Raw genomic sequence first — 22900 nt, forward strand, 5'->3', positions numbered from 1 at the left:
CTACTCACACACTCACCCACACACTCACCCACCTACTCACACACTCACCCACCTACTCACCCACCTACCCACACACTCACCCACCTACTCACCCACCTACTCACACACTCACCCACACACTCACCCACCTACTCACACACTCACCCACCTACTCACCCACCTACTCACCCACCCACTCACACACCCACCCACCTACTCACCCACCCACTCACACACCCACCCACCTACTCACCCACCCACTCACACACCCACCCACCTACTCACCCACCCACTACACACCCACCCACCTACTCACACACCCACCCACCTACTCACCCACCCACTCACACACCCACCCACCTACTCACCCACCCACTCACACACCCACCCACCTACTCACCCACCCACCCACCCACTCACCCACCCACCTACCCACTCACCCACTCACACTCACCCACCCACCTACTCACTCACACTCACCCACCCACCTACTCACTCACACTCACCCACCCACCTACTCACTCACACTCACCCACCCACCTACCCACTCACACTCACCCACCCACCTACCCACTCACACTCACCCACCCACTCACTCACCCACCCACCCACTCACTCACCCACCCACTCACCTACCCACCCACCCACTCACCTACCCACCCACCCACTCACCTACCCACCCACCCACTCACCTACCCACCCACCCACTCACCTACCCACCCACCCACTCACCTACCCACCCACACCACTCACCTACCCACCCACCCACTCACCTACCCACTCACCTACCCACCCACCCACTCACCTACCCACCCACCCACTCACCTACCCACCCACCCACCCACTCACACCCACCTACCCACCCACACTCACCCACACTCATCCACCTACCCACTCACTCACTCACCTACTCACCCACCCACCCACTCACCCCATCACTGCCGTTGCAGGTGACATCAGTGGTGATGGTGGTGATGATGATGGTGCTGGTGGTGATGGTGGTGATGATGGTGATGGTCACGGCTGCTGTCTGGGTGGCCCTGAGCCTCAGGGTTTGGTGGATCACTGCAAGATGGAGGAGATGGAGGTGGAGTACTTTGGTGACCAGCTGCCAAGCGGGTGAGTGGTGGTGGTGGTGATGATGGTGATGTTGTTGATGATGTTGTTGATGATGTTGTTGATGATGATGATGTTGATTATGTTGTTGATGATGATGTTGTTCTCTGCAGGCGATGTGAGTGGGTGTTACGCTCTGACAGGCTCTGGCCGATCTCTGTGTTGATGTTGTTTGTTGTTCTCTACAGGCCATGTGAGTGGGTGTTGTTGTTGATGTTGTTGTCGCTGATGTTGTTGATGTTGTTGTCGCTGATGTTGTTGATGTTGTTGATGTTGTCTACAGGCCCTGTGAGTGGGTATTACACTCTGACAGGCTGTGGCTGCTGTGTTGTTGTTGATAATGTTGTTGTTGTTGTTGATAATGTTGTTGTTGTTGATGATGTTGTTGTTGATGTTGTTCTCCACAGGCCCTGTGAGTGGGTGTTACGCTCCGACAGGCTGTGGCTGCTGTGTTGTTGTTGATAATGTTGTTGATAATGTTGTTGTTGATGATGTTGTTGATGTTGATGTTGTTCTCCACAGGCCCTGTGAGTGGGTGTTACGCTCCGACAGGCTGTGGCTGCTCTCCGTGTTGACGCTGCAGCCAAACTTCACACAGTCGCAGCGCCACGAACTGGAGGTCACTCACAGCAACAACACAGCGGTAGCCTCAACAACATCAACAACATCATCATCATCATCAACAACATCAACAACATCAACAACATCATCATCATCATCAACAACAGCGGTAGCCTCAACAACATCAACAACATCATCATCATCATCAACAACAGCGGTAGCCTCAACATCATCAACAACATCATCATCATCAACAACATCAACAACATCATCAACAACATCATCATCATCAACATCATCAACAACATCATCATCATCAACATCATCAACAACATCAACATCATCAACATCATCACAACATCATCATCATCAACATCATCAACAACATCATCATCATCAACAACAGCGGTAGCCTCAACATCATCAACAACATCATCATCATCAACAACATCAACAACATCATCATCATCAACAACAGCGGTAGCCTCAACAACATCAACAACATCATCATCATCAACATCAACAGCGGTAGCCTCAACATCATCAACAACATCATCATCATCAACAACATCAACAACATCAACAACATCAACAACAGCGGTAGCCTCAACAACATCAACAACATCATCATCATCAACATCAACAGCGGTAGCCTCAACAACATCATGTACATCAACAACATCATGTACATCAACAACAACAGCGGTAGCCTCAACAACATCAACAACATCATCATCAACAACAACAGCGGTAGCCTCAACAACATCAACAACATCATCATCAACAACAACAGCGGTAGCCTCAACAACATCATGTACATCAACAACATCAACAACAGCGGTAGCCTCAACAACATCATGTACATCAACAACATCATCAACATCAAGAACAACACAGCGGTAGCCTCAACAACAACTACATCATCAACAACAACACAGCGGTAGCCTCAACAACAACATCAACAACATCAACAACATCATCAACATCATCAACATCACAGTGGTAGCCTCAACAACATCAACTACATCAACTACATCATCAACAACAACACAGCGGTAGCCTCAACAACATCATCATCATCAACAACATCAACAACAACACAGCGGTAGCCTCAACAACAACATCATCATCAACATCATCAACTACATCATCAACAACATCAACATCATCATCATCAACAACACAGCGGTAGCCTCAACAATCAACTACATCAATAACAACATCAACAACATCAACGTCATCAACAACATCATCATTATCAACAACAACATCAACGTCATCAACAACATAATCATCAACAAACAACAGCGGTAGCCTCAACATCATCAACAACATCATCATCATCATCAACAACAGCGGTAGCCTCAACAACATCATGTACATCAACAACATCATCAACATCAAGAACAACACAGCGGTAGCCTCAACAACAACATCAACAACATCAACAACAACACAGCGGTAGCCTCAACAACAACATCAACAACATCATCATCATCAACAACATCAACATCATCAACATCACAGTGGTAGCCTCAACAACATCAACTACATCAACTACATCATCAACAACACAGCGGTAGCCTCAACAACATCATCATCATCAACAACATCAACAACAACACAGCGGTAGCCTCAACAACAACATCATCATCAACATCATCAACTACATCATCAACAACATCAACATCATCATCATCATCATCAACAACACAGCGGTAGCCTCACATCAACTACATCAATAACAACATCAACAACATCAACGTCATCAACAACATCATCATTATCAACAACATCATCATCAACAACATCAACGTCATCAACATCATCATCAACAACATCAACATCATCAACAACATCATCAATAACAGTGGTAGCCTCAACAACAACATCATCATCATCAACAACACAGCAGTAGCCTCAACATCAACTACATCAATAACAACATCAACAACATCAACGTCATCAACAACATCATCATCAACAACATCAACGTCAATCAACAACATCATCAACAACACAGCGGTAGCCTCAACATCAACTACATCAATAACAACATCAACAACATCATCATCAACAACATCAACGTCATCAACAGCATCATAAACAACATCAACGTCATCAACAGCATCATAAACAACATCAACGTCATCAACAACATCATCAATAACAGTGGTAGCCTCAACAACAACATCATCAACATCAACGTCATCAACAACATCATCAACAACAACACAGCGGTAGCCAACAACATCATCATCATCATCATCAACGTCATCAACATCAACAACATCATCATCATCATCAACAACATCAACGTCATCAACATCATCATCATCAACATCAACAACAACATCAACAACGTCATCATCAACATCATCGCCGTGAGCTGGAGGCCACTCACAGCAACACAGCGGTAGCCTCACAACAACATCAACAACAACATCAACAACATCATCAACATCACCACCATCATCATCACTATCACTACCGTCACACTCACTACCATCACCAACATCACCACCATCACCATCACCACCATCTATGTCTAAGTGTGTGTGTCTGTGTGTGACTCTGTGTGTGTCTGTGACTGTCTGTGTGTGTGTCTGTGTGTGTGTGAGACTGTGTGTGTGTGTCTGTGTGACTGTGTCTGTGTGTGTCTGTGTGACTGTGTGTGTGTGACTGTGTATGTGTGTGTCTGTGTGTGTATGTGTGTGTCTGTGTGTGTGTGTCTGTGTGTGACTGCGAGTGTCTCCAGGTCTGCTGGGGGTGTGGTGGTGGTCTCGGATCCCCTCCCCTCGATGTCTCTCTGCCGGAGTTGGAGTTTGACAACAACCCACCACCACCACAACAACAACTAGCACAACCACCACCACCACCACAACTAGCACAACCACCACAACTAGCATAACCACCACAACAACTAGCACAACCACCACCACCACAACAACTAGCACAACCACCACCACAACTAGCACAACCACCACCACAACCACAACTAGCACAACCACCACCACAACAACTAGCACAACCACCACCACAACCACCACCACAACAACTAGCACAACCACCACCACCACAACTAGCACAACCACCACCACAACTAGCAGCGAGTGAGTGGCTGAGTGAGTGACTGAGCGAGTGGCTGAGTGAGTGAGTGGCTGAATGAGTGGCTGAGTGAGTGGCTGAGTGAGTTAGTGACTGAGCGAGTGAGTGGCTGAGTGAGTGAGTGGCTGAGTGAGTGGCTGAGTGAGTTAGTGACTGAGCGAGTGAGTGGCTGAGTGAGTGGCTGAATGAGTGTCTGAGTGAGCGGCTGAGTGAGTGGGTGGCTGAGTGGCTGAGTGAGTGAGTGGCTGAGTGTCTGAGTGAGCGGCTGAGTGAGTGGGTGGCTGATTGGCTGAGTGAGTGAGTGGCTGAGTGAGTGGCTGAATGAGAGGCTGAGTGAGTGGCTGAGTGAGTGAGTGTCTGAGTGAGCGGCTGAGTGAGTGAGTGGGTGGCTGAGTGAGTGGCTGAGTGTCTGAGTGAGCGGCTGAGTGAGTGGGTGGCTGATTGGCTGAGTGAGTGAGTGGCTGAGTGTCTGAGTGAGCGGCTGAGTGAGTGGGTGGCTGATTGGCTGAGTGAGTGAGTGGCTGAATGATTGAGTGGCTGAGCGACTGAGTGAGTGGCTGAGTGGCTGAGTGAGTGCAATGTTGCTGTACTGCCATTAGATGGCAGCACTGTAGAGTGTACGAGGATTTCACATGCAGCGTCTCATCAGCAGTAGCAGCAGAGCAGTGTGTGCATTAGGCGCACACAGACACACATAGACACGCACACAGACACGCACACATAGACACGCACACATAGACACACACAGACACGCACACATAGACACACAGACATGCACACATAGACACACACGTAGACACGCACACATAGACACACACGTAGACACGCACACATACACACACGTAGACACGCACACAGACACACACGTAGACACGCACACATAGACACACACAGACACACGCACACAGACACACGCACACATAGACACACACAGACACACAGACACGCACACAGACACACACGTAGACACGCACACAGACACACAGACACTCACACATAGACACACACACAGACACACATTCATTCTCTATCACTGGGGGGTCTGTCTGCTGTTGATGTCTGTGGGTGATGAATAATCGAAGATTCATTATCGATCACTCACTGGTGGGGTTTGTCTGCTGCTGTTGATGTCTGTGGGTGATGAATAATCGAAGATTCATTATCGATCACTCACTGGTGGGGTTTGTCTGCTGCTGTTGATGTCTGTGGGTGATCAATAATCGAAGATTCATTATCGATCACTCACTGGGGAGTCTGTCTGCCGCTGGTGTATGTGGGTGATCAATATCGAAGATTAATTATCGATCACTCACTGGGGGGCTTGTCTGCTGCTGGTGTCTGTGGGTGATCAATAATCGAAGATTAATTCTCTCACTCACTGGGGGGTCTGTCTGCCGCTGGTGTCTGTGGGTGATCAATAATCGAAGATTAATTATCGATCACTCACTGGGGGGGTCTGTCTGCCGCTGGTGTCTGTGGGTGATCAATAATCGAAGATTAATTATCGATCACTCACTGGGGGGTCTGTCTGCTGCTGTTGATATCTGGGTGATCAATAATCGAAGATTAATTATCGATCACTCACTGGGGGGGTCTGTCTGCCGCTGGTGTCTGTGGGTGATCAATAATCGAAGATTAATTATCGATCACTCACTGGGGGGGTCTGTCTGCCGCTGGTGTCTGGGTGATCAATAATCGAAGATTAATTATCGATCACTCACTGGGGGGGGGGGTCTGCCTGTCGCTGGTGTCTGTGTAGCGTCTCGAATCGCGGAAGAATAAACTCCGTTGAGTCCCACAGTTTGACGTCTTCCTTTCGACGCGGCCCCTAACACGCACGCGCACAGGGGGGTACACGGGGTCCCCTTACACACCAACCTGAGGAGCTAGAGGCTCCGGCCTGGGTGAGGCCTACACAGCCTACCCACTAACCTGAGTACAGCCTGCGGCCTGGGCGAGGCCTACACAGCCTACCTGCTAACCTGAGTACAGACTGCGGCCTTGGCGAGGCCTACACAGCCTACCCACTAACCTGAGCACAGCCTGCGGCCTTGGCGAGGCCTACCTACTAACCTGAGTACAGCCTGCGGCCTTGGCGAGGCCTACACAGCCTACCCACTAACCTGAGTACAGCCTGCGGCCTTGGCGAGGCCTACACAGCCTACCCACTAACCTGAGCACAGCCTGCGGCCTTGGCGAGGCCTACACAGCCTACCCACTAACCTGAGTACAGCCTGCGGCCTTGGCGAGGCCTACACAGCCTACCCACTAACCTGAGCACAGCCTGCGGCCTTGGCGAGGCCTACACAGCCTACCCACTAACCTGAGTACAGCCTGCGGCCTTGGCGAGGCCTACACAGCCTACCCACTAACCTGAGTACAGCCTGCGGCCTTGGCAAGGCCTACACAGCCTACCCACTAACCTGAGCACAGCCTGAGGCCTTGGCGAGGCCTACACAGCCTACCCACTAACCTGAGTACAGCCTGCGGCCTTGGCGAGGCCTACACAGCCTACCCACTAACCTGAGCACAGCCTGCGGCCTTGGCGAGGCCTACCCACTAACCTGAGCACAGCCTGCGGCCTTGGCGAGGCCTACACACTAACCTGAGCACAGCCTGCGGCCTTGGCGAGGCCTACACACTAACCTGAGCACAGCCTGCGGCCTTGGCGAGGCCTACCCACTAACCTGAGCACAGCCTGCGGCCTTGGCGAGGCCTACACACTAACCTGAGCACAGCCTGCGGCCTTGGCGAGGCCTACACACTAACCTGAGCACAGCCTGCGGCCTTGGCGAGGCCTACCCACTAACCTGAGCACAGCCTGCGGCCTTGGCGAGGCCTACCCACTAACCTGAGTACAGCCTGCGGCCTTGGCGAGGCCTACACACTAACCTGAGCACAGCCTGCGGCCTTGGCGAGGCCTACACAGCCTACCCACTAACCTGAGTACAGCCTGCGGCCTTGGCGGGGCCTACACATTAACCTAATGAGGTACAGGTTTCGGCCTGGGTGAGGCCTACACACTAACCTGAGCTACAGCCTGAGGCCTTGGCGAGTGACTAACCTGAGCTACAGCCTGAGGCCTTGGCGAGGCCTACACAGCCTACCTGCTAACCCGAGGGAGCACAGCCTGCGGCCTTGATGGGGCCTACACACTAACCTGAGGAGCTACAGCCTGCGGCCTTGGGCGAGGCCTACACAGCCTACCCACTAATCTGAGGGAGTACAGCCTGCGGCCTTGATTGGGCCTACACACTAACCTGAGGAGCTACAGCCTGCGGCCTTGGGCGAGGCCTACACAGCCTACCCGCTAACCTGAGTACAGCCTGCGGCCTCTGGCTGGGACCCACTGCTGTCACGGTGGGTCCCCGACCTCTGGGTCACGCAGTAGGGCTGCGAGGCTGAGACCCAGGACCCTGCCTACCCAGGGCATATTCTCCCCTTGACCGCTAGAACACTGAGCCTCAAGCTCTTAGAAGGGCTAGAATGATGGTACAGGCTCCAATCACCTTCAGCTTCGGTCTTCGTGTGAGGAGAACTGAGCCGGAGTTCTCAGCGCTCTCAGGCTTTTATACCGGTTCGTGGCTGGGCTCGTCCAATCACAGGCCACGTTGTGGACAACCGTTCTGATTGGTCCTTCCCCAACTGCCGTTTGGATCCTCTTTCACCTGAGCTGAGCATTGGCAGTTTGTTTTGGCGGGAATCTGCAAGTGATGTCAGTAGCACCTACACACAGACAAAGATCCCCCGTGTAGCCTCTAGCAGGCTGTAGGGGCAAGTGCTGTCAGTAGCACCTACACACAGACAAAGATGCCCGTGTAGCCTCTAGCAGGCTGTAGGGGCAAGTGCTGTCAGTAGCACCTACACACAGACAAAGATCCCCCGTGTAGCCTCTAGCAGGCTGTAGGGGCAAGTGCTGTCAGTAGCACCTACACACAGACAAATATCCCCCGTGTAGCCTCTAGCAGGCTGTAGGGGCAAGTGCTGTCAGTAGCACCTACACACAGACAAATATCCCCCGTGTAGCCTCTAGCAGGCTGTAGGGGCAAGTGCTGTCAGTGGCACCTACACACAGACAAAGATCCCCCGTGTAGCCTCTAGCAGCCTGTAGGGGCAAGTGCTGTCAGTAGCACCTACACACAGACAAAGATGCCCGTGTAGCCTCTAGCAGGCTGTAGGGGCAAGTGCTGTCAGTAGCACCTACACACAGACAAAGATGCCCGTGTAGCCTCTAGCAGGCTGTAGGGGCAAGTGCTGTCAGTAGCACCTACACACAGACAAAGATCCCCCGTGTAGCCTCTAGCAGGCTGTAGGGGCAAGTGCTGTCAGTGGCACCTACACACAGACAAAGATCCCCCGTGTAGCCTCTAGCAGCCTGTATGGGCAAGTGCTGTCAGTGGCACCTACACACAGACAAAGATCCCCCGTGTAGCCTCTAGCAGCCTGTAGGGGCAAGTGCTGTCAGTAGCACCTACACACAGACAAAGATCCCCCGTGTAGCCTCTAGCAGGCTGTAGGGGCAAGTGCTGTCAGTAGCACCTACACACAGACAAATATCCCCCGTGTAGCCTCTAGCAGGCTGTAGGGGCAAGTGCTGTCAGTGGCACCTACACACAGACAAAGATCCCCCGTGTAGCCTCTAGCAGCCTGTATGGGCAAGTGCTGTCAGTGGCACCTACACACAGACAAAGATCCCCCGTGTAGCCTCTAGCAGCCTGTATGGGCAAGTGCTGTCAGCAGCACCTACACACAGACAAAGATCCCCCGTGTAGCCTCTAGCAGCCTGTAGGGGCAAGTGCTGTTAGTAGCAGCACCTACACAGACAAATATCCCCCGTGTAGCCTCTAGCAGGCTGTAGGGGCAAGTGCTGTCAGTAGCACCTACACAGACAAAGCTCCCCCGTGTAGCCTCTAGCAGGCAGTAGGGGTAAGTGATGTCAGTAGCGCCAACACACAGACAAAGCTCCCCGTGTAGCCTCTAACAGGCAGTAGGGGTAAGTGCTGTCAGTAGTAGCAGCGTCTACACATCTCACATTGATCCCTAGCTGGATGCTAATGAGGGGTGGAGGGGGGGGAGGAGGGGAGGGGAGTGAGGGGGGTGAGGGGAGTGGAGGCATCCGAGGCGCGTAACGAATCGCTGTAAAATCGAGTGATGGGAGCGGAAAATCGGGCTTAGTATCCTGGGTGGGTTGGGTGAGTGGGGTGAGAGAGGGGTGAGGGGGGGGGGTGAGAGGGGGGGTGAGAGAGTGGGGATGTGAGGGAAGAGAGACAAAGGCGGCCGGGCGTGGTGCTGGCCACCCACCCCCTCTGTGTGTGCCACAGTGCCGGTAGCCTCCATAGGTGCTGCTACTCGCTACAGCACTTGCCCCTGCAGCCTGCTAGAGGCTACACGGGGGAGCTTTGTCTGTGTGTAGGTGCCACTGACAGCACTTGCCCCTACAGCCTGCTAGAGGCTACACGGGGGATATTTGTCTGTGTGTAGGTGCTACTGACAGCACTTGCCCCTACAGCCTGCTAGAGGCTACACGGGGGAGCTTTGTCTGTGTGTAGGATGCCACTGACAGCACTTGCCCCTACAGCCTGCTAGAGGCTACACGGGCTGCTTTGTCTGTGTGTGGAGCAGCAGGTGGGAGTGGGAGGAGTCAGCGCGTCTCTTCAGAGATTCGTTCCGGCAACGCCCCCCGCTCAGCCCCTCCCCCTCACCCCCCCTCAGCCCCTCCCCTCAGCCCCTCCCCTCAGCCCCTCCCCCTCCATCACTCAGCCGCTCTGTGTCTCAGTCACCCCCCCGCCCCCCCCGAGGAAGAGGCGGCTCCCATTGGCTGCCCGAGCTTCACGCTCTTGGACTCTCCTCCAATGGGATCGCGTGGGAGCGTGAAGCGAGATGGTGGGGGGGGGGGCTGGGTGAGTGTGTGAGTGAGTGGATGAGTGGTGAGTGAGTGAGTGGGTGAGTGAGTGGGTGGGTGAGTGAGTGGGTGAGTGAGTGGGTGGGTGAGTGAGTGAGTGGGTGAGTGGGTGGGTGAGTGAGTGAGTGAGTGGGTGAGTGAGTGGGTGGGTGAGTGAGTGAGTGGGTGAGTGGGTGGGTGAGTGAGTGAGTGGGTGAGTGGTGAGTGAGTGCGTGGTTGAGTGGGTGAGTGTGTGGGTGAGTGAGTGGGTGGGTGAGTGAGTGGGTGAGTGGGTGAGTGAGTGGGTGGGTGAGTGGGTGGGTGAGTGGGTGGGTGGGTGAGTGAGTGGGTGAGTGGGTGAGTGAGTGAACGAGTAGGTGAGTGGATGGGTGAGTGAGTGGGTGAATGAGTGGGTGAGTGAGTGTGTGGGTGAGTGAGTGCGTGGTTGAGTGGGTGAGTGTGTGGGTGAGTGAGTGGGTAGGTGAGTGGGTGGGTGAGTGAGTGGGTGAGTGTGTGGGTGAGTGTGTGTGTGGTTGAGTGTGTGTGTGGGTGGGTGTGTGTGTATGGTTGAGTGTGTGGGTGAGTGAGTGTGTGGTGAGTGAGTGAGGTGTGTGAGTGTGTGAGTGGTGAGTGAGTGGTGTGAGTGGGTGAGTTGAGTGGGTGTGTGAGTGTGTGGGTGTGAGTGTGTGTGAGTGAGGTGAGTGTGTGGGTGAGTGAGTGTGTGGTGTGGGTGAGTGAGTGTGTGGGTGAGTGAGTGAGTGGTGTGAGTGGGTGAGTGAGTGTGTGAGGTGAGTGTGTGAGTGGAGTGAGTGAGTGGTGAGTGTGATGTGATGAGTGAGTGTGTGAGTGACTGAGTGAGTGGTGGGTGATGTGAAGTGAGTGAGTGAGTGGGTGAGTGAGTAGGGATGAGTGGTGAGTGGTGGTTGAGTGAGTAGGTGAGTGAGTGTGTGTGGTGAGAGTGAGTGTTGAGTGAGTGGTGAGTGAGTGAGTGAGTGATGAGTGAGTGGGTGAGTGGGTGAGTGGGTGAGTGAGTGGCTACGTGATTGAGTGGGTGAGTGAGTGGGTGAGTGTGTGGGTGGGTGGGTGAGTGGGTGAGTGGGTGTGTGGGTGGGTGGGTGAGTGGGTGAGTGAGTGGCTACGTGATTGAGTGGGTGAGTGAGTGGGTGAGTGTGTGGGTGGGTGGTGGGTGAGTGGGTGTGTGGGTGGGTGGGTGAGTGTGGGTGAGTGAGTGCTACGTGATTGAGTGGGTGAGTGAGTGGGTGAGTGTGGGTGGGTGGGTGTGTGGGTGGGTGGGTGAGTGGGTGGGTGTGTGAGTGGGTGAGTGGGTGTGTGGGTGGGTGGTGAGTGTGTGAGTGGGTGAGTGGGTGTGTGGGTGGGTGGGTGAGTGGGTGGGTGGGTGAGTGGGTGAGTGGGTGTGTGGGTGGGTGTGTGAGTGGGTGGGTGTGTGACTGAGTGGGTGTGAAGTTTTGACAAATTCGCACAGTTTCGGTCTAAAATCCGTAAAATTTCTCCACAATCAGCCCCCCCTCCCTCCCCCCTCCACCCCCTCACCACCCCCTCCCCCCATCTGCCTCCCCTTCTCCCCTCGCCACCCCCGCCCCCTCCCTCCCTCCCCTCCTTCTCTCAACTCGCCTCTTTCTCCAGATCTCCCCCCTCCCCCACCCTCCCTCTCTTTGAGTGTCCTTTTCACCATCACCACCATCATCACCACCACCATCACCACCACCATCACCACCATCACCACCATCATCACCATCACCACAATCACCACAATCATTACCATCACCACCATCACCACCATCACCATCACCACCATCACCACCATCATCACCACAATAATCACCACAATCACCATAATCACCACCACCACCATAATCACCACAATCACCATCATCACCACCATCACCATAATCACCACAATCACCATCATCACCACCACCATCACCACCATCACCATCAATCATCACCACAATCACCATCATCACCCTGAACGCAAGGCTGGTGATGATGATAGCGCACTGTGTGTGTGAGTGGGGAGTGGTGGTGCAGTGGTTAGCGCACTGTGTGTGAGTGGGGAGTGGTGGTGCAGTGGTTAGCGCACTGTGTGAGTGGGGAGTGGTGGTGCAGTGGTTAGCGCACTGTGTGTGTGTGGAGAGTGGTGGTGCAGTGGTTAGCGCACTGTGTGTGAGTGGGGAGTGGTGGTGCAGTGGTTAGCGCACTGTGTGTGTGTGTGTGGGGAGTGGTGGTGCAGTGGTTAGACTGTGTGTGTGTGTGGGGAGTGGTGGTGCAGTGGTTAGCGCACTGTGTGTGAGTGGGGAGTGGTGGTGCAGTGGTTAGCGCACTGTGTGTGTGTGGAGAGTGGTGGTGCAGTGGTTAGCGCACTGTGTGTGAGTGGGGAGTGGTGGTGCAGTGGTTAGCGCACTGTGTGTGGGGAGCGGTGGTGCAGTGGTTAGTGCACTGTGTGTGTGTGGGGGGAGTGGTGGTGCAGTGGTTAGTGCACTGTGTGTGGGGAGCGGTGGTGCAGTGGTTAGCGCACTTTGTGTGTGTGTGTGGGGGGAGTGGTGGTGCAGTGGTTAGCGCACTGTGTGTGTGTGTGGGGAGCGGTGGTGCAGTGGTTAGCGCACTTTGTGTGTGTGTGAGTGGGGAGTGGTGGTGCAGTGGTTAGCGCACTGTGTGTGTGTGAGTGGGGAGTGGTGGTGCAGTGGTTAGCGCACTGTGTGTGTGAGTGTGGGGAGTGGTGGTGCAGTGGTTAGCGCACTGTGTGTGTGTGGGGAGTGGTGGTGCAGTGGTTAGCGTACTGTGTGTGAGTGGGGAGTGGTGGTGCAGTGGTTAGCGCACTGTATGTGTGTGTGGAGTGGTGGTGCAGTGGTTAGCGCACTGTGTGTGTGTGAGTGGGGAGCGGTGGTGCAGTGCTTAGCGCACTGTGTGTGAGTGTTGGGAGTGGTGGTGCAGTGGTTAGCGCACTGTGTGTGTGAGTGGGGAGTGGTGGTGCAGTGGTTAGCGCACTGTGTGTGTGTGTGAGTGGGGAGTGGTGGTGCAGTGGTTAGCGCAATGTGTGTGTGTGGGGAGTGGTGGTGCAGTGGTTAACGCACTGTGTGTGTGTGGGGAGTGGTGGTGCAGTGGTTAGCGCACTGTGTGTGGGGAGTGGTGGTGCAGTGGTTAGCGCACTGTGTGTGTGTGGGGAGTGGTGGTGCAGTGGTTAGTGCACTGTGTGAGTGGGGAGTGGTGGTGCAGTGGTTAGCGCAATGTGTGTGTGTGGGGAGTGGTGGTGCAGTGGTTAGCGCACTGTGTGTGGGGAGTGGTGGTGCAGTGGTTAGCGCACTGTGTGTGGGGAGTGGTGGTGCAGTGGTTAGCGCACTGTGTGTGAGTGGGGAGTGGTGGTGCAGTGGTTAGCGCACTGTGTGTGAGTGGGGAGTGGTGGTGCAGTGGTTAGCGCACTGTGTGTGTGAGTGGTGGTGCAGTGGTTAGCGCACTGTGTGTGTGGGGAGTGGTGGTGCAGTGGTTAGCGCACTGTGTGTGTGTGAGTGGGGAGTGGTGGTGCAGTGATTATCGCACTGTGTGTGTGGGGAGTGGTGGTGCAGTGGTTAGCGCACTGTGTGTGTGTGAGTGGGGAGTGGTGGTGCAGTGATTATCGCACTGTGTGTGTGGGGAGTGGTGGTGCAGTGCTTAGCGCACTGTGTGTGTGTTAGTGGGGAGTGGTGGTGCAGTGGTTAGCGCACTGTGTGTGTGGGGAGTGGTGGGGCAGTGGTTAGCGCACTGTGTGTGTGGGGAGTGGTGGTGCAGTGGTTAGCTCACTGTGTGGTCTATCCACTGCTCACTCACCAACTCACTTACCAACTCACTCATTCACCCACTCACTCACCCACTCACTCACTCACCCACTCACCCATTCACTCACTCACCCACCCACTGACCCACTCACCCACCCACTCACTCACCCACTAACTCACTCACTCACCCACTCTCCAACTCACCCACTCACTCACCAACTCACTCACTCACCCACCCACTCACCTATTCACTCACTCAACCACTCACCCATTCACTCACCCACCCACTCACCCACTCACTCACCAACTCACCCAGTCACTCACCACTCACCCACTCACCCACTCACTCACCAAATCACTCACTCACCCACTCACCCATTCACTCACTCACCCACTCACTCACCCACCCACCCACTCACCCACTCACTCACTCACCCACTCACACACTCACCCACTCACACACTCACTCACTCACCCACTAACTCACTCACTCACCCACTCTCCAACTCACCCACTCACTCACCAACTCACTCACTCACTCAACCACTCACCCATTCACTCACCCACTCACTCACCAACTCACCCAGTCACTCACTCACCCACTCACCCACTCACTCACCAACTCACCCACTCACCCACTCACCCATTCACTCACTCACCCACTCACTCACCCACCCACCCACTCACCTACTCACTCACTCACCCACTCACACACTCACCCACTCACTCACCCACTCACTCACCCACTCACTCACCCACTCACCCACTCACTCACTCACCAACTCACCAAAAAACGATGACGTACGTCAAGCGAGAGTAGTAAAAAAAGAACCGATCACATCAATTTATTAATCGACTAATTATCAATCAATTAACTAATTCACACATCAATTAATTAGCCATCAACTAATTAATAACACATCAATTAATAAGCAATCAAGTAACTAATTAGTGACCACATCAAATATCAATCAACTAACTTATATACACATCAACTAGTTACCAATTAATACATTAATTTACAAATTAACCAATTAACGCATCAATTAATTAGCAATCAATTAACACGTCACGACCTCCTGTAGACCAGGCGAGGTAGTCAACATCTCACAGGGTCCGAGATCGAACCCCACGACCTCCTGTAGACCAGGCGAGGTAGTCAACATCTCACAGGGTCCGAGATCGAACCCACGACCTCCTGTAGACCAGGCGAGGTAGTCAACATCTCACAGGGTCTGGGATCGAACCCACGACCTCCTGTAGACCAGGCGAGGTAGTCAACATCTCACAGGGTCTGGGATCGAACCCACGACCTCCTGTAGACCAGGCGAGGTAGTCAACATCTCACAGGGTCCGAGATCGAACCCACGACCTTCTGTAGACCAGGCGAGGTAGTCAACATCTCACAGGGTCCGAGATCGAATCCACGACCTCCTGTAGACCAGGCGAGGTAGTCAACATCTCACAGGGTCTGGGATCGAACCCACGACCTCCTGTAGACCAGGCGAGGTAGTCAACATCTCACAGGGTCTGGGATCGAACCCACGACCTCCTGTAGACCAGGCGAGGTAGTCAACATCTCACAGGGTCCGAGATCGAACCCACGACCTCCTGTAGACCAGGCGAGGTAGTCAACATCTCACAGGGTCCGGGATCGAACCCACGACCTCCTGTAGACCAGGCGAGGTAGTCAACATCTCACAGGGTCCGGGATCGAACCCACGACCTCCTGTAGACCAGGCGAGGTAGTCAACATCTCACAGGGTCTGGGATCGAACCCACGACCTCCTGTAGACCAGGCGAGGTAGTCAACATCTCACAGGGTCCGGGATCGAACCCACGACCTCCTGTAGACCAGGCGAGGTAGTCAACATCTCGCAGGGTCTGGGGTCGAACCAACGACCTCCTGTAGACCAGGCGAGGTAGTCAACATCTCACACGTTGTTGTACTGCACTGCCGTTGACCCTGCTGCGTTGCGGTGATGGTGGTGGTGGTGGCTGGTGGTGGTTGGTGGTGGTCCACGGAGCACCTCACCAGGGCCGCCAAAACCCTCCGGCCTTGGCCGGGTTCGGTGGCACCTCGGCGGGCAGCGCGGCCAGGCGAGGCCGGGGATCCGCTAGGCCGCAGCAGGGAGACGCCGGGCTCGCGGCTTGTGACGTCACGGCTGATGTGGGAGGGGCTAGTGGAGGAGGGGGGCGGGGCGAGTGGGGTAGGGGGGGAGTGGGGGAGGGGGTGAGTCACATGACCTCCTCCTCATGCACCTAGCCTGGCACAGCAGTACAACCCATGGCACCTGCTGGGTCAGTCACGTGACCTCCTCATGTACCTAGCCTGGCACAGCAGTACAACCCGTGGCACCTGCTGGGTCTGTCACGTGACCTCCTCCTCATGCACCTAGCCTGGCACAGCAGTACAACCCATGGCACCTGCTGGGTCTGTCACGTGACCCCCTCCTCATGCACCTAGCCTGGCACAGCAGCACAACCCATGGCACCTGCTGGGTCTGTCACGTGACCTCATGCACCTAGCCTGGTACAGCAGCACAACCCATGGCACCTGCTGGGTCTGTCACGTGACCTCCCCATGCACCTAGCCTGGCACAGCAGTACAACCCATGGCCCCTGGTCTGCCACGTGACCTCCCCATGCACCTAGCCTGGCACAGCAGCACAACCCGTGGCACCTGGTCTGTCACGTGACCTCCCCATGCACCTAGCCTGGCACAGCAGCACAACCCGTGGCACCTGGTCTGTCACGTGACCTCCCCATGCACCTAGCCTGGCACAGCAGCACAACCCATGGCACCTGCTGGGTCTGTCACGTGACCTCCCCATGCACCTAGCCTGGCACAGCAGCACAACCCATGGCACCTGGTCTGTCACGTGACCTCCCCATGCACCTAGCCTGGCACAGCAGCACAACCCGTGGCACCTGCTGGGTCTGTCACGTGACCTCCCCATGCACCTTGTCACGTGACCTCCCCATGCACCTAGCCTGGCACAGCAGCACAACCCGTGGCACCTGCTGGGTCTGTCACGTGACCTCCCCATGCACCTAGCCTGGCACAGCAGCACAACCCATGGCACCTGGTCTGTCACGTGACCTCCCCATGCACCTAGCCTGGCACAGCAGCACAACCCGTGGCACCTGGTCTGTCACGTGACCTCCCCATGCACCTAGCCTGGCACAGCAGTACAACCCATGGCACCTGCAGGGTCTGTCACGTGACCTCCCCATGCACCTAGCCTGGCACAGCAGCACAACCCATGGCACCTGCTGGGTCTGTCACGTGACCTCCCCATGCACCTAGCCTGGCACAGCAGCACAACCCATGGCACCTGCTGGGTCTGTCACGTGACCTCCCCATGCACCTAGCCTGGCACAGCAGCACAACCCATGGCACCTGCTGGTCTGTCACGTGACCTCCCCATGCACCTAGCCTGGCACAGCAGCACAACCCATGGCACCTGCTGGGTCTGTCACGTGACCTCCCCATGCACCTAGCCTGGCACAGCAGTACAACCCATGGCACCTGCTGGGTCTGTCACGTGACCTCCCCATGCACCTAGCCTGGCACAGCAGTACAACCCATGGCACCTGCTGGGTCTGTCACGTGACCTCCCCATGCACCTAGCCTGGCACAGCAGCACAACCCATGGCACCTGCTGGGTCTGTCACGTGACCTCCCCATGCACCTAGCCTGGCACCAGCGGTAGGAAACTCACCGCAAGTGAGCAGCGCCACTTCCTGCAGCTGACGCACCGCGAGCTCCAAGATGTCCGCCTTCTCCAACTTCCGCTTCCGGTGACGCTGCGCGGCGGCAGCCAATGGGGACGCAGGAGGGAGAGGGGGGAGGGGGGAGGGGGTGACCGGGGGGGGGGAGGGGGTACGGATTAAAATGGCGGCCGAAACGCGTGGTGGATTTGTGACGTGAGGGCTGAGCACGTGGTCAGAGACAGACACGGAGACAGACAGAGAGGACACACAGAGACACACAGACAGACACACAGAGACACACAGATAGACACACAGACAGACACACAGAGACACACAGAGAGACACACAGAGACACACAGATAGACACACAGAGACACACAGAGAGACACACAGAGACACACAGATAGACACACAGAGACACACAGAGAGACACACAGAGACACACAGAGAGACACACAGAGACACACAGAGAGACACACAGAGACACACAGACAGACACACAGACACACACAGATAGACACACAGAGACACACAGAGAGACACAAAGACAGACACACACACACACAGACACACAGACAGACACGCAGACAGACACACACACAGAGACACACAAACATACGCACAGAGACACGCAGAAAGACACACAGACAGATGAACAGAGACACACACGGAGACAGACAGAGACAGAGACACGGAGAGACACAGAGAGACACAGAGAGACACACAGGCAGACACACAGAGACCGACAGAGACACAGACAAAGAGAAACACACAGAGACAGAGAGACACAGAGAGAGAGACACAGGAAGAGACACACATAGACACAGACAGACAGAGACAAAGACAGACAGAGACACAGACAGACAGAGACAGAGAGAGACACAGACACAGAGAGACAGAGAGACAGAGCCAGAGCAACACAGAGAGACACAGAGACAGAGACACACAGAGACACACTGAGACACAGAGATAGACACACAGAAACACAGAGAGACACAGACAGAGGCACAGAGACACAGAGAGACACAGGCAGAGAGACACACAGACACACAGAGACAGACAGAGACACAGACAGACACACAGACAGAGACACAGAGAGACAGACACAGACAGAGACAGGGAGAGACACAAAGAGACACACAGTGACACAGAGAGACACACAGAGACACAGAGAGACCGGGAGAGAGAGACAGACAGAGACACAGAGACACACAGACACAGACAGAAACACAGAGACACACAGAGACACACAGAGACACAGAGATATACACAGAGACAGGGAGAGACACACAGAGAGACACACAGAGACACAGAGATAGACACAGACAGAGAGACACAGAGAGACACACAGAGACACACAGAGACACAGAGATAGACACACACAGAGACACAGAGAGACACAGGGAGACACAGAGATAGACACAGACAGAGAGACACAGAGAGACACACAGAGACACACACGGAGACACAGAGATAGACACACACAGAGAGACACACAGGGAGAGAGGTGAGCACCTGAGTGGGGAAGTGGCAGGTGAGCAGGTGCTGCAGCTGCCTCACGCTGAGGTTGATTCTTGCTCGTCGCTTCTTCTCCATCACCGGCTTAGAGAGCTGCACACACACACACAGACACACACACACAGACACACACACACAGACACACACACACAGACACACACACACAGACACACACACACAGACACACACACAGACACAGTCACACAGACACACACACAGACACAGTCACACACAGTCACACACAGTCACACACACAGACACACACACACACAGTTACACACAGTCACACACATACAGAGACACACACAGTCACACACACAGTCACACACACACACAGTCACACACACAGTCACACACACACACAGTCACACACACACAGTGACACACAGACAGGCATGCGGGCTACATGACCCAGCCAACGCAGCCTTGCCTGCCGGAGGAGCTCACCGATGGGACTTTGCCCAGATCTTTCAAGGATTTGTGAGCTCCTCACACAATCCAGCCTGCAGGTTAAACCCAGGATGGATCGTAGGCAGGCCAGCCTGAATGTTTCCAGCCGGCGAAGATGCTCCATTAGGGGGGTCCACGTTTCGCAAGCGTAGAGAAGGGAGGGAATGACCGTGGCCGAGAAGACCTGAAGCTTCGTGCGGAGCGACAGACCAGGTAGCTTCCACACAGCGTTACGCAACCGATGAAAAGATATTGCCGCTCGACTGATTCGGAGTGAGACCTCTGCTGTCAAACTGGAGCCGGTCATGAGCACACTGCCCAGGTATGGGAAACTCTCTACTCTCTCCACAACTGCCCCATCACCGATTGGGAGTTGTGGGGGTGGAGTGTCCGATGGTACAAAATACCCAGGCAGGTGCTTAGTTTTGGTGGGGCTGATGGTAAGGCCCCACCTCTTAGTGGCACGCTCCAGGTTCAGCAGCAGCGTCTCCAACTCCTCTTCTGAATGAGCGGCAATTACCAAATCATCGGCAAACATAACGTGGTTGACCAATAGGGAGCCATCCCTTGATCGCAGCCGGGCATCGATCAGCCTCCCACACACACACAGAGTTACACACACAGACACACACACACAGACACACAGTCACACACAGGTATATGTGTGTCTGTGTGTGTGTGTGTCTGTGTGTGTCTGTTTGTCTGTGTGTGTGACTGTCTGTGTGTGTCTATGTGTGTGACTGTCTGTGTGTATCTGTGTGTGTCTGTGTGTGTGTGTATCTGTATGTGTGTGTCTGTGTGTGTGTAACTGTGTGTGTGTATGTTTCTGTGTGTGTGATGTTACCCGTGTGTGTGTGTGACTGTGTCTGTGTGTCTGTGTGTGTGTGACTGTGTGTGTCTGTGTGTCTGTGTGTGTGTGTGTCTGTGTGTATGTGTGTGTCTGTGTGTGTGGTGTTACCCGTGTGTGTGTGTGTGTGTCTGTGTGTGTGTGTCTGTGTGTGTGTCTGTGTGACTGTGTGTGTGTCTGTGTGTGTGTGTGTGTCTGTGTGTGTGTCTGTGTGACTGTGTGTGTGTGTCTGTGTGTGTGTGTGGTGTTACCCGTGTGTAGGCTGCCCGACATGGACGCTGCTGCCTCATCCCAGACTCCATCTCCCCCCACTATCTTCCTCACCACTCTCCCCCCACTATCCCCCACTATCTCCCCCCACTCTCTCTCCCCCACTCTCTCTCCCCACTCTCTCTCCCCACTCCCCACTATCTCCCCACTATCTCCCCACTCTCTCTCACCACTCTCTCTCTCTCTCCCCACTCTTCACTCTCACTCTCTCCCCACTCTCTCCCCACTCTCTCCCCACTCTCTCCCCCTCTCTCCCCACTCCCCACTATCCTCCCTCCCCACGCTCCACTCTCTCTGCTCTCTCTCTCTCCCCACTCTCCCCACTCTCCCCACTCTCTCTCTCTCTACCCACTCTCCCCCACTCTCCCCACTCTCTCTCTCTCTCTCTCCCACTCTCCCCACTCTCTCCACTCTCTCTCCCCACTCTCCCCACTCTCTCTCTCTCTCTCTCTCTCCCCACTCTCCCCACTCTCTCCACTCTCTCCCCACTCTCCCCACTCTCTCTCTCTCTCCCCCTCTCCCCACTCTCTCCCCACTCTCCCCACTCTCTCTCTCTCTCCCACTCTCTCCACTCTCCCCACTATCTCCCCACTCTCCCCACTCTCTCTCTCTCTCCCCACTCTCCCCACTCTCTCCCCACTCTCCCCACTCTCTCTCTCTCTCCCCACTCTCTCCACTCTCCCCACTATCTCCCCACTCTCCCCACTCTCTCTCTCTCTCCCCACTCTCTCCACTCTCCCCACTATCTCCCCTCTCTCCCCACTCTCTGATCTCTCCACTCTCCCCTCTCACTCTCCCCTCTCTCTCCCTGCGGGGTGCTGTTGGGTGTGAGGGCTCCCCCGGGGTGCGTCCCCGGGAGTTAAACCCGGAGAGGGGCGGGGCTAATGGGGGGGGGGGGGAGGGAGGAGTGGGTGGGTAGAGAGACACACAGAGAGACTCAGAGAGAGAGACACACACACAGAGACACACAGAGAGACACAGAGAGAGACATGGATAGAGACTCAGAGAGAGACTCAGAGAGACACACAGAGAGAGACTCAGAGACTCAGAGAGAGACTTAGAGACAGACTCAGAGAGAAACAGAGAGACTCAGAGACTCAGAGAGACTCAGAGAGACACACACACAGAGACACACAGAGAGACACACAGAGAGAGACACACAGAGAGATACAGAGAGACATAGAGAGAGACCCACAGAGACTCATAGAGACTCATAGAGACCCACAGAGAACCACACTAATAAAGACCCACAGAGACTCATAGAGACTCATAGAGACCCACAGAGAACCACACTAATAAAGACCCACAGAGACTCATAGAGACCCACAGAGACCCACAGAGACTCATAGAGACTCATAGAGACTCATAGAGACCCACAGAGAACCATACTAATAGAGACCCACAGAGACTAATAGAGACTCATAGAGACCCACAGAGACCCATACTCATAGAGACCCACAGAGACTCATAGAGACTCATAGAGACCCACAGAGACCCATACTCATAGAGACCCACAGAGACTCATAGAGACTCATAGAGACCCACAGAGACCCACAGAGACCCACAGAGACTCATAGAGACTCATAGAGACCCACAGAGGACCCATACTCATAGAGACCCACAGAGACTCATAGAGACCCACAGAGACCCACAGAGACCCACAGAGACTCATAGAGACTCATA

The 22900-nt window shown here is 54.5% G+C and overlaps 1 protein-coding gene and 1 long non-coding RNA gene across 2 annotated transcripts; one reads left to right on the top strand and one right to left on the bottom strand.

Annotated features, from left to right (window-relative positions):
- The first annotated feature begins 931 nt into the window (after positions 1 to 931).
- Positions 932 to 6562, top strand: LOC144738624 (uncharacterized). The gene is made up of 3 exons (XR_013589294.1): positions 932 to 1098; positions 1618 to 1738; positions 4415 to 6562. It is a non-coding gene; the product is annotated as an uncharacterized LOC144738624 (long non-coding RNA).
- An 8670-nt stretch (positions 6563 to 15232) lies between these two features.
- On the bottom strand, positions 15233 to 19843 carry LOC144738625 (transcription factor HES-2-like). The gene is made up of 3 exons (XM_078621627.1): positions 19648 to 19843; positions 18141 to 18225; positions 15233 to 16595 (listed from the first exon to the last, which is right to left on the bottom strand). Exons 1-3 carry the CDS (start codon positions 19726 to 19728, stop codon positions 16447 to 16449), a joined length of 315 nt encoding a protein of 104 aa, XP_078477753.1. The 5' UTR covers positions 19729 to 19843; the 3' UTR covers positions 15233 to 16446.
- Positions 19844 to 22900: the final 3057 nt, after the last annotated feature.

The sequence above is a fragment of the Lampetra planeri genome, unplaced genomic scaffold (assembly GCF_965212315.1).
Source record: "Lampetra planeri unplaced genomic scaffold, kcLamPlan1.2.h2 scaffold_1094, whole genome shotgun sequence".
In the NCBI taxonomy this organism is placed as follows: Eukaryota; Metazoa; Chordata; class Hyperoartia; order Petromyzontiformes; family Petromyzontidae; genus Lampetra; species Lampetra planeri.